This window comes from Chelonia mydas, chromosome 22 (assembly GCF_015237465.2).
Source record: "Chelonia mydas isolate rCheMyd1 chromosome 22, rCheMyd1.pri.v2, whole genome shotgun sequence".
In the NCBI taxonomy this organism is placed as follows: domain Eukaryota; kingdom Metazoa; phylum Chordata; order Testudines; family Cheloniidae; genus Chelonia; species Chelonia mydas.
In genome coordinates this window covers 13,857,900-13,874,121 of record NC_051262.2, presented here as the reverse complement: position 1 = coordinate 13,874,121, position 16,222 = coordinate 13,857,900, and the positions used below count along the sequence as shown (strand labels likewise).

Below are 16,222 nucleotides of genomic sequence, written 5' to 3'. Positions count from 1 at the left end.
AGCCTCTGTTTGTCAGAGGGTGGAGATGGATGGCAGGAGAGAGATCACTAGATCATTACTTGCTAGGTTCACTCCCTCTGGGGCACCTGGCAGTGGCCACTGTCGGTAGACAGGATACTGGGCTGGATGGACCTTTGGTCTGACCCAGTGTGGCCGTTCTTATGTTCTTTACACTAGATTTGGTATATATTTTTGCTATCTAAGAGTAGACTATAACTATGTACATTTATTTAGGCAATTATATAGTTTATTATTTTCACAGTCTTATCAGCTGTACATTTAGGTATGTTTGAAAACGGTGAATGATTTATTGCTTATTTACTAGATAATTATCTTTTTGCTCATCATTTGCATCAAGCTGCATTAGGATGGGAACTGGAATTTAATTAAACACAAAATAGCCTATAAAGTTTATTGTTATTAAACAAAACTACCTCAAATGTTTTGGGTACTTCAACTTCTCCTATCAAAACATGTTTCACATTTACAACTAAACAATTTGTTAAATAGAGATTAACTAGTGAGTGAATTAAACTGATTATTTCAGATCAGCCTGGGCAAGTTTTCAAATATGCCTAAGTGAAAGTGACTGAAACTTAAGTTGCCTACTTGCCGAAGTCTCCTGAAAATGACAGTCTCTTAAATTACTTCACGTGACCTATTGTGCCCTATTTATAAAGCTTGGTCTCAAATTAAGAAACCAAGCCCCCCCGATTCTTTCCTTATATAGAAAAGCAGCCTTTAGCTCACAGGTTTTGATAGAGGCTCATGGATTCAGCACATTTTTTTTATTTAACCCTCTTAAGAGATAAGTAGTTTAGGTCTGAACATATTTTGTATTAAAATCAGATTTCATTTTAATCAGGTTTAAAAAAAATATTAAACAAATCCAAATTTTTTTATTTTAAAAATCTATGGTTATCCACCCTATTTCAGGTGAATAACATCTTAAAGAACAATAAGAGGGCTTTTCAATTACATTACACTAACTCAATTAAGCTAACACAATTGAAAACTCCATCCTATTTGCTGTCAAGCAGTGCCTATTTCTTGTCCCCGCCCCCCCATGTGTTTAATAAATAAGGATTTAATGTTTGTTATGCTGTCATCAGGATAGAGAACAAAACCAGGGATACACCAGTACCAAACTGATGAGTGCAAATCATTGGGAAGACTCTGGCAGCTTATTTGTTAACACAGGGCTATAGATGAGATTTGATGTTACAAGTCAGGCACAGAATGAGAGAGTTTCAAAGAGCTTTTCCTGAATTCAGCTGGTTTTCATACCATGAGAAGCAGCATTGTAAAATGGCATGGTGAGCTTCACATTCCTCTCAATGACTCTGAGAAACCTGGTCTGTTTGCAAATAAAATGATGGCATTTCATATCTCAGCCCTGCCAACTCAGTCTGGGGTCTGAGAATTAAGCTGTTTCCCCCCCAGCTAATGCATCATCAAAAGTAAAGATTCTGCAATGGACACTTAGTTAACCATTCTGTTGCCACTGGACAAGCCAGAAGAGAAATCAGTTTGCCTTCTGTTAGCTGAGTTAGCTATGGTGCTGCAGCAGCAATAACAAAAACAGTGCCAATTTAGTTTAAAGTCAGCTGATATGACTCAGAATAAAGGGAGTAGAACTGTTGAACAAGAAAGTTCAATATTTACCAAGTAATTTTCTGTCACTTCATACATTTCTGAATCTATTGAAAGAAACTAGTAGCTAAACTTCCATTGTTATAAGAGTGCTTACAGAACAAGTCTTGAATACTGAAAATGGCTTTCTATGCCCTTCTTGAACACCTCAAGCTTTTCCAACTCCACGTGGGACAAAAACTGAGCCATCAAAGTAAGATAATGCAAAAAAACCCCAAACCCCAAAACAAAAAGCTGGAGATCTAGATTCAGATTCTCCTAGAGAAACGAGTTAGGGTCCATTGTTCGCTACACCATGTGGTTTTGGCTCCTGTTCATATATGGGATTCTGTTCCTCCATTTTTAACATGCATTGGCAGACTAAGGCTGCTGCAGGTCAGAACTAGCTAACTGCCATCAGGGGCAGGAGTGGAGTAGCAGGGTTGAGATGCATGGGCAGAGCTATAATAGAGAAGTTTACACAGCAGTTTCAGTCCCTGTTGTGCTGACTAATGGTATTAGTCGGACTTTCATCAACACTAAATTAATGCACAAAAAAAATCTAATGAATTGGCAGCCCCGATGCAGGATTCTCTAGTTAGAATTCTAACATGAACAAAGGGTATTTGGGTCTGCTGTATGATTTTTTTAAAATGTTTTAGGGGAAAATGTGTTGCAGAACAGTTAATCTACAATAAAGCGTCCTTTAATATTTTGAAAACCAGTATGTTTTCAAACAGCCTGTGTGATGTAGCTCTAGGGAAATACTTCCAGCATTCTTATGAGATGAACACCTATACATATTTTGTGCTTGTTGTATAATGTGTTGGTATTTATAAAGAACAGCTCTGGATCTGCAGTCTGATATTTTAAGACAATTTTTTTCTTTCTATAGTGTGGGTCACATTTTAGGAGTATCTCACAGACACCTCCCTTCCTATTTGTGATTCTGTGGACCAGCTATACATAGATTTTATGCTACCACCTATCCCTGTAGTGGATTTTGTGCAGTCTCTGGCACTTCTGCCTTTTCAAGGTAAAAACTCTGCTTCTCCCACTTAATATCCCTGTAGCAATAATAGTTTCCTACATGGAAAGTATTTAACATATTTGCTGTCTTGTATTGCAATTTAGCAGCTGAAATGGATGAGGAGAGCCAACACCACATGGCCAGTCGTTTCTTTGCAGACCACCAGAGGCATATGGACCACAGTTTGAGAACCTCTGATGGACGTGGACTGTAATATCTAGCCATTGCAATATTCTCAGGTCAGTGTGATCTGACTCCGCAGTATAAAGTACTCTGTGTGCTCATCTATTCTGTTCAAGCGGCATTTATTTAAAAAACCAAAAAACCTGAAGGGTGATGCAAGAGAGATTTTCATTTTCAAAGGCTGCTTCTTTTAAGTCTTGTGATTTGATGGCCATTTGCTTTAAAGTGAATCCGTAGCTTTTCCTCTGCAAAGGGACCACACACACAGAGCTAGTCAAATCACTGACGTGAAAAAGGTCCAAAGTACTGTACTACTGTCAACATCTAACCATCAACAAATAAGAAATCCTTCAAACTGGCAAGTAGGGACTAAAAAACATGGTTTGAATCAGCATATAAAATGCCAAGATTAAACTTCTAATGTGGTAACAAACGTGCGAATGCCAACGTTAGTGTGTGAATAAACACATTTTTGAACAATTCAGTCTGACGACAAACTCGAGTTTTCTCCATGCTGCCAGTTCACATCTTTCAGCCTCCCTACAAAGTATTGCCACAGACACATAGGTTGATGGCAATATACATCAAACTTGCTGTTGCTCCCTTCAGAGAGTTAAGCTGTAACTGTACATGCGTATAGCTGTGGAATTGTCAAACTGTATTAGCAAAGTTCAGTTAAGTCTTAACTGTGGAGGTGCAGGCAGCCTACACAATCTTCCAGTCTGATTGCAGGAAACAAAACCCATTAAATGGTCTCCAGAGCAGATTTTATATACAATTCTAGTTACAGAAATGGCCTTGCTGAGAGGATCAGCTGTAATCCCGTTGAGACACAGCAGTTTGCTAATACTTTCTGTCAGTATGAATGTCCCTGCTGGCTATTTACTGTTAAAGAAATGGACTACAGTAAAAAATTAATAAATACTCTATTTAAACTGAAGTGCCTGTGTCTGCCAATTTTCCTGTATTTCATAAGGCAGGGAGAAGACTGAAATTCTAATAGCTTTAGCTGGTAATGCAAGCTTATGGTTAAGGCTCCATGTTCTCAAATATCTACATTTCTGGAAAAAAAAAAGAAAACACCTCACTTTCAACTAAAAGTTTCTCATGTTGGACTTGGCACAACAGTGGGTTTTTGGGAAGTCTGAGCAGCATCCAATTGCCCATTTTTACACTGTGTTAAGCTGGAGAGAAAGATACATCTATGCATAAGTCAACTGCACAAGCAAAATGCCTGCCTGAGCAACTGTCCTCAGGGCAATTTTTACTTTTGTGGAGGGAAAAAAAAAATCTATGGAGATTGATTTGTTTAAAAACAAACAAACAAAAAAGCATGGCAACTCAGTGGGTTTTGAATGTGAGACTAAAACCCCTGGGAGCCAGATTAAAGGACACAGGACAGGTAAAACTGTCAAAGGTGGATGATGAATACCTGTATCTTGTCTCTAGAACTGGTCACGTTTCTCACATACATATATGTGGTATGGGTATTTATGTGTGACATATGCACATTTATAATACATGTGGAGGTAACATCTGATAAAGGAATTCATCGTGCACTCTGACTGCCTTACCTGCCCTCTGACTAATCAGTCTTCCCCAAATCACCCATACAAAGATAGGATGAATAAGTTTTGCTTTTAAATGCCTCACAGAGGCAAATAGGGAGAGTAGATATATTGGAGAGGGCAGAGGGAGGGTTATCCCACTCAAGACTATATAGCTTTCAGTAAGCCCAGATGGCAGGAATCAGGGTTGATCCAATGAAGTCAGTGGAGTGACACCACCTTCTAAAAGCTGAGAATCTGGCCCTGTTCTCTTAGGGGTTCTGTACTTGAAAACAGACATGCCCTAAAAGCCAATGTGCTGGTCTTTCAATTAACTAACGAAAAGGTGCAGATCATTCTGGTATCAAATGCTACTTTCAGGCAATAATTTAACAGTACCAGCCCCCCAAAGCTTTAGTGACATTGAAAGAGAGGTAATTTATAAGATGTACCTTTGGGGTATCAACTCTCTCTTCCTCCATGAATGCTGACTCGACATGGCAGCTGGATGCGGGAAAGGAGAAGGCTTCTGGAGCTGGTGGGAGGCCCGGAGACCTCAGCAGCCTTACATTCTGTGAACGCAGGTTCACTGGGGGCACTGCAGCTTGTGTCTATGAGATATAATAAAACCAAACAGTCTTAGGGCAAAAAAGGAATCATGAACAATGAAAATACAAAGATAATTGCAAATTCAAAACCTGGTAGTGTATCAGGGCTCCCCTGAGGAGTGTAGATATTTCTGCTTATCGCTGCATGATAAGGAGGAAGCCTTGGTACTAGTCAGGCTTTTGTCATGTTGGATAAAGGGAGAGAGATGCTTGAGCTAAATTCCTTCAAGGTCATTGGCATACAAGTGTCATTAACATTAAAAACATAGTCCCGCTCAAAGGTTGTGGGTGAGATTTACTGCCTAGTTCTTCATACAGAAACATAGCCTTGCAGGCTTAGACTTCAGAGTTCATTTAGTAAATAGAAAGGTTTACGTTTCTGAACAAATAGCATCTCTTCAAAGATGGCAGAAGAAAATTGCTTGGAATCTGCAGATGCTCCAAACTGCTCATGCTTTCCATGTTCCACAAATCCTTTTCATGGTTCCTTTTCTCTGTCATGAACTGATAAATGTTTTAAAGTCTCGTTTAAAAAGCTTTATTTGTATAAGAAATCTGTGTTAAAATGAGGCAAATGCCTATTTTAAGCTGTTTGTGACTGTCTAAAGATCATCCCACCTGCTGACCCCCTGGGGAACAAGACATAGAAAGGAATGGGAAGGATTCAGCTGTGAAGTCAGGCACCTTTAGACAGGAATTATCTCCTGGAAAACATAGTATTGAAAGCAACGGGGCACCAAACTCCAGGCAAATGTGGTGAAACCAGGGAAACTGACAGTTACATGAAAATGGACTGGAACAAAAGAGCTGAGGGTCCACACAACCTGTCTGTGAAAATCAAACTGCACTGATCTATATTATAATGCTGCATAAAATTGAATATAGTAAGGATATAGAGGACAGAGACTATCTTTCTGCCCAAGACACTGCACCTATGCAAACATTAGGTAACTGTAGTAATAAAACAGAGGACTGCTTCATACTAAAGACATGAAGGGGTTATTCTGTGATTTTTCTTTTTTTCTCTGGCAGTCTCCACCATCTCAGCTGATGCCTCATAGTTACAGGTTGACCAGATTTTTTTATAATGGAATTTGTTCCTAAAATAATTTAAAATAAGATCTATGTGGGAGTATGCAATTTTGTGTGGGAAATTCACAGAGTCCAGCCTGGAAGAGATAAAAGAAACAACTTCTCAGAGTATCTGGGGTGAAATTCTGGGTGCACTCAAGTCAATGAGAGTTTTGCCATTAACTTCACTGGGGCCAGAATTCCCCCACCCGCCCCCCTTGAAATCCTCAGACAAATGGCAAAATCAAAGTGGGGATTCTCTTTATAAGGGGACTAATGCCATGGCTGAGATTGGTGTGACTCATGGGGTATACCGAATGCCATGGATGCGAACTGAATTTAAGCACGTTACCTGATCTAAGGTAACATATTCTGCCTCAGTAAGCAACTGAGGGTTAGTTTTCATGGGAACTGGGCATACCATATTGCAACACATTGAAATGAGAAGGCACCTCAAAGCAGAATCATAGCTATGTGGACTAAATTCCTCCACTGTCACTAAAGGACCATGACTAGAGGCAGCTCTCCCACAGTCAGCCAGGTCTGGGGGGAAAAAATTTGTGCCACTATCATCATCATAGTCAGGCCTGGTTATGTGCTTCCATGTGTAACACAGGCCCAGAATGATCAAGTAACTACACCTGCATGGGCTGAGCAACCAAATAAAGTGGTTACAAAAACAAAGTTCCATACAAAAATATTAAACAGACTCAGATATAATGGCGATCCCAAGTGTAAACAAGGCTCTAGTAGCTTCTGATATTTTACTATCAACATGTTGACAGGCTAGTCAAAAGGCTAGAAAGCCTGCACAGCCTTTTCTACCCCAGGGCTCCCCTATCTACAGCTGAACAAGTGGTAGCATCGGTGGGAATATTAGTGAAATTCCCTAGCATAGTCACAGCGAGCATCAATCATTTGTGTCCCTGAGATCTCCTCAACAGCCTGAATGACTTTCAGACCATCACGTGATTTGCAAATGTGTCCATTTGGGTTAGCGGTGTCTGATCTGTGTTTTCAGAGCAGATACAGATTCTACCTTCCACTTCAGGAGAATGCAAAACAAACAAAATGTCTTACAATTAACCCCCAAAGCACGATCACTGCTCTGAGTCCTCCTGGAAAAGAGTAATGCAAGAAGCCTGGTAGCCTAGATGCAGACACATCTAGACACAGCGGCACTCAGCATACAGAAGGGACCAGCAACTTGACACAATATATATATTCAATACCATTAAAACTTGACTGTATGAGTCATCTTAGGTCAATTATTTTAATAGGGCCATGCCTCTCATGTTTTCAGTTAGGCATTAATGGAAAATAGAATCCAGGCAATATTTTTGCACTTTAATGAGACAATCGGAGAGCATGTAAAAGGAACTCTAAGAGAATTATTGGAACAAAACACGATAAACTGTACATGACCTTTCTGTTTGGAGAAAGTAACTAGGGAATAAAGTGACAAATGGCAAGAGTGCCCCAGAGCCTGTACTGAATCCATCAGTTTTGGATGCATAACTGAAGAAGATACTGAGTAGACAGCCTCCTGGAATGTAGAGGCCAGTGTCTGAGCAGTAAGCTCCGAGATGCTGTTCTTGTGAGTGTTGATAAAATGCATGTGACATCTTTGAGACTCAAATCTATTAGTTAGTAGTCATACTGGGTCTACTCACACAAAGGTGCTGGAAAACCTCAAAGGAGTTATTTACAGTACTCAGCCACCTGTGCTACGGGATTGCTAGTAAAACTAGACTCCTGACCACATGCATCTCAGGAGATCCTCATGCTGGGCTCAGCAGAAACATTTGTATTTAGTGACAGGTATACACACCCTTGAGGCACTAAGTATATGAAGACAATGATATCTGCTGCTTAGATATCACAATGAATAGGTACCTTAGATAACTAGATCAGGCAGACCAACCCTAGAGATTTGTTTTGGGAATGACCTCACTTCTTCTCCAGACTTAAGTGCAAATATAATGCATAGCTCAAGAAAAGCAGTGGGGAAAGTTAGGGTTAATTTTCAAAGGGTCCTGAGAGACTGTGTGTGTAAGAGCACTGAACAGAGTGTGCTGACCATCAGCCCCCCATCCTAACATAAATTCCTTTCACTCATCTCTAAATAATCCCCTGTAAGAAGTTCAGCTGCTCATTTGCAGATTACATTCAAGGTACTTGGAGCACAGAGAAGTCTGCAGCACAGTTGAGTTGATGGAGAAAGACAAACATACGGACCCTGGACTTCAGAAAAGCAGACTCTGACTCCCTTAGGGAACTGATGGGCAGGATCCCCTGGGAGAATAACATGAGGGGGAAAGGAGTCCACAAGAGCTGGCTGTATTTTAAAGAATCCTTATTGAGGTTACAGGGACAAACCATCCCGATGTGTAGAAAGAATAGGAAATATGGTAGGCGACCAGCTTGGCTTGACAGTGAAATCCTTGCTGATCTTAAACACAAAAAAGAAGCTTACAAGAAGTGGAAGATTGGACAAATGACCAGGGAAGAGTATAAAAATATTGCTCGGGCATGCAGGAGTGAAATCAGGAAGGCCAAATCACACCTGGAGTTTCAGCTAGCAAGAGATGTTAAGAGTAACAAGAAGGGTTTCTTCAGGTATGTTAGCAACAAGAAGAAAGTCAAGGAAAGCGTGGGCCCCTTACTGAATGAGGGAGGCAACCTAGTGACAGAGGAAGTGGAAAAAGCTAATGAACTCAATGCTTTTTTTGCCTCTGTCTTCACAAACAAGGTCAGCTCCCAGACTACTGCACTGGGCAGCACAGCATGGGGAGGAGGTGACCAGCCCTCTGTAGAGAAAGAAGTGGTTCGGGACTATTTAGAAAAGCTGGACGAGCACAAGTCCATGGGGCCGGATGCGCTGCACCCGAGAGTGCTAAAGGAGTTGGCGGATGTGATTGCAGAGCCATTGGCCATTATCTTTGAAAACTCATGGCGATTGGGGGAAGTCCCGGACGACTGGAAAAAGGATAATGTAGTGCCCATCTTTGAAAAAGGGAAGGAGGAGGATCCTGGGAATTACAGGCCAGTCAGCCTCACCTCAGTCCCCGGAAAAATCATGGAGCAGGTCCTCAAGGAATCAATTCTGAAGCACTTAGAGGAGAGGAAAGTGATCAGGAACAGTCAGCATGGATTCACCAAGGGCAAGTCATGCCTGACTAATCTAATTGCCTTCTGTGACGAGATAACTGGCTCTGTGGATGAGGGAAAAGTGGTGGACGTGTTGTTCCTTAACTTTAGCGAAGCTTTTGACACGGTCTCCCACAGTATTCTTGCCAGCAAGTTAAAGAAGTATGGCTGGATGAATGGACTATAAGGGGAATAGAAAGTTGGCTAGATTGTCGGGTTCAAGGAGTAGTGATCAATGGCTCCATGTCTAGTTGGCAGCCGGTATCAAGCGGAGTGCCCCAAGGGTCGGTCCTCGGGCCGGTTTTGTTCAATATCTTCATAAATAAACTGGAGGATGGTGTGGATTGCACCCTCAGCAAGTTTGTAGATGACACTAAACTGGGAGGAGAGGTAGATACGCTGGAGGGTAGGGATAGGATACAGAGGGCCCTAGACAAATGAGAGGATTGGGCCAAAAGAAATCTGATGAGGTTCAACAAGGACAAGGACAAGGACAAGTGCAGAGTCCTGCACTTAGGACGGAAGAATCCCATGCACCGCTACAGACAAGGGACCGAATGGCTCGGCAGCAGTTCTGCAGAAAAGGACCTAGGGGTTACAGTGGACGAGAAGCTGGATATGAGTCAACAGTGTGCCCTTGTTACCAAGAAGGTCAATGGCATTTTGGGATGTATATGTAGGGGCATTGCCAGCAGATCGAGGGACGTGATCGTTCCCCTCTGTTTGACATTGGTGAGGCCTCATCTGGAGTACTGTGTCCAGTTTTGGGCCCCACACTACAAGAAGGATGTGGAAAAATTGGAACGAGTCCAGCGGAGGGCAACAAAAATGATTAGGGGACTGGAACACATGACTTATGAGGAGAGGCTGAGGGAACTGGGATTGTTTAGTCTGCGGAAGAGAAGAATGAGGGGGGGATTTGATACCTGCTTTCAACTACCTGAAAGGGGGTTCCAAAGAGGATGGATCGAGACTGTTCTCAGTGGTAGCTGATGACAGAACAAGGAGTAATGGTCTCAAGTTGCAGTGGGGGAGGTTTAGGTTGGATATTAGGAAAAACTTTTTCACTAGGAGGGTGGTGAAACACTGGAATGTGTTACCTAGGGAGGTGGTGGAACCTCCTTCCTTAGATATTTTTAAGGTCAGGCTTGACAAAGCCCTGGCTGGGATGATTTAGTTGGGGATTGGTCCTGCTTTGAGCCGGGGGTTGGACTAGATGACCTCCTGAGGTCCCTTCCAACCCTGATATTCTATGATTCTATGAAACATCAGTTACTGACAGCAAAGAATGCCAAATCCTCAGAAAAGCAGAAACATTCCATTAAAGTTGTGCAACAGCACACTTTTCATTTGTATGCCCCCTAAAAGCTGTCCAGGAATGTTGAGGGTGAAACAGAACTACTCAAGCAATGAACTGGGGCTTAACGATAAAACTCCCTGTCCCTGAGGACAAGTGAAATCATCTTTGTTAGCTTCAGCCTCAGAGTGCAAAGTCAGGCCATGTCCAATTTGCTGCTGCTCTGAGCCAACAGCCTCTGCTTTGTTCACCTGAGGTAGGAGGCAAGATCCTTCACCAAGAAGGACAACTCAGTGTGTGTGCACAGACCATGAAGCTGGGGTGATTCATTGCAGGGAGTAGTTCTGATCCACTCTGGCTTCTCAGTGACCACATGCCCTCTCCAAGCACAGTGACCCTAGTGCTCACAAAATGAAATAGGAAAATTAGCCAGCCACTTGGGAATTGGCCAGTTTCCAAGGGTTCTCATCCCATTGCTTAGGCAGACATACAGACAATTGGTACCTAGTGTCTCACATGATTTGACAAGACCCACAACTCTCAACAGGATGAGTCACAAACAACTGTCTTGTCATATGATGGTACTGAACAGAACAAATGCAAAGCACTCTGCCCAGAGCAACACCGAAAAGCTTGGGATTCTGAAGACACAGGAAAGCGAAGGATCCTCTGACACAGAGCTATCTAGGAACAAGCGCTTTCTGAAACAAGAACATTTTGTGCAGTGATCAGTCCCATCTCTGCCTGGAATTAGGAGTTACCTTGGCGACTGTTTGTTCAGCAATGGTGCTTGGCCGACGCTGACGAGCATCAAGTCTCTGCTCCACAGGGAAGCTACTCCGATGTGATTTGAGTCTCTCCACTAACAGGTAATAGATAGCAGCAAAGTGGTTATAACTCTTGTTCTGCAGAGACTGAAAAGAGAAACAAGTGTCTAAATGCAGCCAACCCTCCATTCTCCAAAACCACAAAATAAGGAGCTAGGAGAAAAATCACACTTTTATCAAAAACAAAACAAAACGCTTAAAGGGGGAGGGGGTCTCAAGCAAGTGTCAATCTGGAAACCAATCAGATGAGAGAAAGTTTCAAGCCAGAATGGCAAAGCAGAGAGTGTCAGCCTCTTGAGGCTCAATGGTTCTGTTAAGTTAAAAAGACCAAGTCGCTGCAGCTGCATGTGGAAGCCTGCTTCCAGAGTTAGTGCTCACTGTGTGCCTATCTGCAGTGATAGTTGGTGTCTGTAACCCAAATGCCTTTCTGAGCCCTCTAAGACTGGCTCTTAGCCATCTGAAGAGAGCAAGCTCCATGATCTCACTTACAAGAGGTAGGCTACTCCAAATCCACACCAGCACTGGGGAATTGATCCCTGGAGTGCCTGTGCACACATTCAGCCCTTTCTGGCAAGAAGTGTTAATAGTGCAGCCTCCACACTTACTAAAAATACCAGCCATTCTAAGGAAATGATCATGCTGAGTCCTGAGGGAGTCTTTTGAGCATTTATTTCTGGTAAGAGGCACGATTTGGAATCCAAGAGAGAAAGACAGTCAATGCTTGCTGCTCTTACGCTTCCTTTTACTCTCCTCTGAATTTCACATCCCCACCCTTTCAGAAGCATAAAACCAAATTATTTTGCCCCTCTCCATATGCCACATGATGCTTTCCCCAATAACACCCTGTGAATCTGATGAAGCAGAAACCAGCACAGCTCCTTTGCTTTGTTTTTCTGCCTAAGAATCAGCTTTACTGTCAACACAGAGCTCTAGAAATGGGGGGGGGGGGAGGGGGGGGAAGGAGGGGAGGGGGTTGGTTTATAAGTGGCAAGCTTCCGCATCCCAACAGGGGATCTTACAGAGCTATCACTTTACAAGCTTTGCAGCCTCAGAAAGTCCCACAGGAATTATTCACAGGCATTTCAGTTTGCTCTATGATCCACTATAACAAATTGCAACCCCAAATGTTTGCAAGTGCACTCAAATAAAAACAACAACCAATAATTAATAAAAGAACCACCTCCAGTTCTGGAGGCCCTGGGATACATGGAGTGAATTCATTAACCTTTCCCTCTGGAGCCAGGGGGTCCAGTTATGATTCCCAGCACAAATGAAAGTTAATTTGGTGATTTTTTCCCCAGGTCCCACTTTTTACATAAGCCCCACGCATTTTGCTATGACTGGCAGTATCTGCACAACAGAAGCCCAGCTCACTGATAAGCCCATCGCATTCAAGAGAACTTTTCCAGGTATCAGAGACATCCTCATTCCTCTGATCTCTTTTATTAATCAGTTACAAAGAATTGGGGCCAAAGTTGGCTAGAGCAGTTGTTGTGAACGGCAAGATTTTTAAACCTTCCAGAAGCTGGAGCATATTTTCTGTAACTTGCCTTCCCTTGCAAGGGTCTGTGCAACTGATAATACAACAGCAGCTTGACTTTGTTGCAAGAGTAACAAAAAGAATGTTATGAGAGACACTCAGGTAAAATCTAGATTTAATAAAGCAGGACAGTGAATGGGCTCATTCTGGGGTTATATCTCTGTGGAAGGTATATTTTACCTCAATGGTTTTCTGTTGGTCTATTCCAAGGCTGTGCATCAGCCGCAAAACCTGCTCATTATACTCTCCAATGGAAGGCTCGTTCTCCTGTCCTTGTGGATAGAGAATGGGTCTCTGCACAGGAACTTCTATTAGCATCCATTTATGCTCCTTAATCTGAGCAATTGTCAATCTCTTGGATGGGTCTAGGACCAGCATTCTCCTGATCAGGTGCTCACACTCTGTTGGGATAAAAATAAAGTAAAAAAGGAAACATGCTACGAACTCCTAGCAAAGAGGCTACAGTGCACACACTGTATTAATCTGACACCTACTGATGAAGAGCAACAACAGGAAACTGTCCTAGTTGCTACCTAATTTTTGTGCTAAATAAATTTCCTGAAAGTTAAAATAATCTTTTGAGCTAAGACTTCAGTTCACACCAAGAAAAAAAATCAACTCATTTAAAGAATGTGCTGTCTGGGGAGGGGTGTCATTAATTCTAAACATCTCCCAACATTTAACGCTTATGAAGCCACTTGATATGTTCAAAACACAGCATCCCTTTAATTTAGACTAGACTATTGGCAACTTCTTCCCCGCCTGCAGGCCAATACCCGCATCATCGGTTTTGGGATTACGCTATCAAACATTTCCTCATTGTTTATGATCAGGATTGACCGAGCAAGACCCAACAACTGGATCAATCAAACTAGGAAAAGATCTCATAGTCTTACAACAACAACAACAACAACTGGGTGTGCCAAATATATAAGACTGACACCCAGGCGTATGAGTTGGTTACGTGGTTGGGCTTTTCGTGGGGTGTTTGTTTTTTTGCTTTTGTTTAAAAGATGCAGTCAAAGAAAACAGGAAAACCAATCTGCATTACGCTAAAATGATGATTTTGTTTTCCCTGCATTTGCTTTCCAAACTAAAATGAATGTTTGTTTTGTTGTCTTGGAGAATGAAAACTACTTGCTGTTTGAATCTGTGAATTTTTTTCTGTTTCTAATCAGAGGTAGGAAGTGGGACACTCCTCTTCATTTACAATCATATTCATTGCTCATTAATGACTCAGTTGTCCACCATCTGCAGTTTAAGATTTTAATTTAATTAGAGCTTAAAATCCCCAAAGCATAAGGCAAAATATATTACCTTCTGACATGAAATAGGGGATCCTGAACCTTCCTTCCAGAACCCGTTGTCTCAGAATAGGGAGTGTAGGTCCATCGAAAGGTAACGCTCCACAGACTAGGACATAAAGAACTACACCCATGCTCTGCAAGACAGAGAACATTCCTGCTTTTACCTTTCAGATGCACACAAGTACTCTTTGCTCTGAGATTTACTTGTGAAACCACAGGCTATCCTTGCAAAAATTGAAGTTGATTCTACATCCTGCAAGAAACAGTGTTAAAGAAAAAGGAGTCATATACCTGAAAACCCCTAAACCTTAAGAACCCTCAGCTAACCCAAAATGGCTAGGTTTGCAGTGCCTTTTGCTGATAAGCAGGGTAAAGCTGCTGTGTGTAATGGACGAAGGACTCTGGCTGCTAGTGCAAAGCTTCATAGTGGTGACTGAATGATACATGAAAAATGACCTGCTACTTCAAGTGAGATTTAAAGACACTCTTTACTACATCTGAATATGTTCAAACAAAAAACCCACCCCAAATTCCCGTTGTTCAGAACACACAAACCTCAACCTCTCCTGTTCACTGGCTTGCAAAGTTTTAAGGGAAAAAACCCACTGATGTTTGCATGGACTGTGATGGCTGTGATTCTGCAATGCTGTGTGCAAAGCCCATTGAGAGATTGCATAAGATGTGCAAAGAGACACACACAACCAGAACAGCAGCATTAAGCCAATTGTCAGATTCATTTCTGAAACTGTGTGTTAATTGGCAAAGTAAGTGGAAACAGTCTTGCTAAATTTGCCAAAGAAGATAGTGCCATATGGAATTAAATGACTATACCAGACCCAGGGACATGAATCTGTATGGGTAGACATGGCACTAGGTGCCTCAATAGACAGGAAAAGCATTCTAAACACACACCAAAATTGTGTCAGCATACTGAGATTTTAAAACTAAAAATATTAAAAATCAATGTCTTTGTTTATCTGCTAAAACCTGAGTTGAGGATTATTTCTTCCTCCTGCCAGCTCAGCTTTTTAGAGACCATTTCCGTTAGCTGCTTTAGCATTGTCAACTGTAGCACAACAACTCAGGTCTTGGCAGGTATGTGAAGGAGGAAACCGCTTTTCAGATGCTTTATTTTAAAATGTAAATACACTTACGGTGTTTTTAGTTTACAAGGAGATTTTGTTAATAAGCCGAGATCTTAAAACAGTTTTAAAAATATTTACCAAAGCTCTGCAATTCACTTTTCACATTCAAACACCGCTCATATTATTCTGAACCTTGTGCATGGGTGGAGAGTAATGGGTTCATTTGGCAGTTACAGGATAATAGGCTCAGCAAAGCTGTAACCTTTACTCATTAAAAAAAGAGCGCTTATGGGGACGGTGTTTATCTACGAAAACAACACAGATCTCTTCAGATGAGCAGCTGCAAGGTGAACGTCTATGCACTGCCCTGTCTGTGAACTGAGCTCTTACTCATGAATTAATCTGCCTCTCTCACATGTATGTAGTACGAGCACTGCGCTTCTGGCGCCAAAGCACAGGCTGCTGGATTGCACGGTATCTCTGGGTAGTTCAGGAGATGGACACATCATCACCAAGACCAGAACACTAAAATTAGATTAAAAACAAAGAATGAAAAGTCTCATGTCTGACAGTGCATTGAAGAGTGCAAAAACCCTGCTCAGTGCATGTTTCTCCCTCTTTCACTTCATGCGATTTTGGTTGTTCTCTCTGTCCTCTTCCATTAGAGCAGCAAGCAGGGAAACACACCGATTCAACAATATGAATCTGCCTGCAGCAGAATGGCACAGGACACATAGCTGCTTCTCTCTCTCAACTCAGAGAGAGGGCAGCCAGCAGCTCCCTCCCGACTGTGTTAGTGACTCAGACTCATCAACAATTTACATCGTGAACTCCTGCAGGAGAAGGAAGCAGTGCAGTGAAGCAGGGACATTCATACAAAGAACCTATTCAGGAAAAAAGGTTACCTACCTCTCGTAAGTGTTGTTCTTCGAGATGTGTTGCTCA

General features: G+C 42.0%; 2 protein-coding genes across 9 annotated transcripts in view; one reads left to right on the top strand and one right to left on the bottom strand.

Moving 5' to 3' along the window:
• Window positions 1-3,785, top strand: part of ALG9 (ALG9 alpha-1,2-mannosyltransferase) — a 122,799-nt gene extending 119,014 nt beyond the window's left edge. Inside the window, exons 16-17 of one of the 2 annotated variants that reach the window (XR_006287021.1) lie at window positions 2,528-2,668; window positions 2,767-3,785. Coding sequence is in view for 1 of the 2 variants with exons in the window: in XM_043534059.1 (XP_043389994.1) it covers window positions 2,528-2,602 (75 nt within the window). In the remaining variant the exon portion in view is untranslated. Of the gene's footprint in view, window positions 1-2,527 lie in introns of both variants that reach the window. The other variant, XM_043534059.1, reaches the window with a different exon arrangement.
• The window catches only part of SIK2 (salt inducible kinase 2), a 113,065-nt gene that overhangs the window by 15,657 nt on the left and 81,186 nt on the right, over window positions 1-16,222 (bottom strand). For 6 of the 7 annotated variants that reach the window (XM_037882116.2, XM_037882117.2, XM_037882118.1 and 3 more), the window contains 4 exons: window positions 14,203-14,326; window positions 13,066-13,286; window positions 11,280-11,432; window positions 4,845-5,003 (listed from right to left, as the gene is read on the bottom strand). In XM_037882116.2, the coding sequence (XP_037738044.1) occupies window positions 4,845-5,003; window positions 11,280-11,432; window positions 13,066-13,286; window positions 14,203-14,326 (657 nt within the window). The remainder of the gene's footprint in view (window positions 1-4,844; window positions 5,004-11,279; window positions 11,433-13,065; window positions 13,287-14,202; window positions 14,327-16,222) is intronic. The other variant, XM_043534064.1, reaches the window with a different exon arrangement.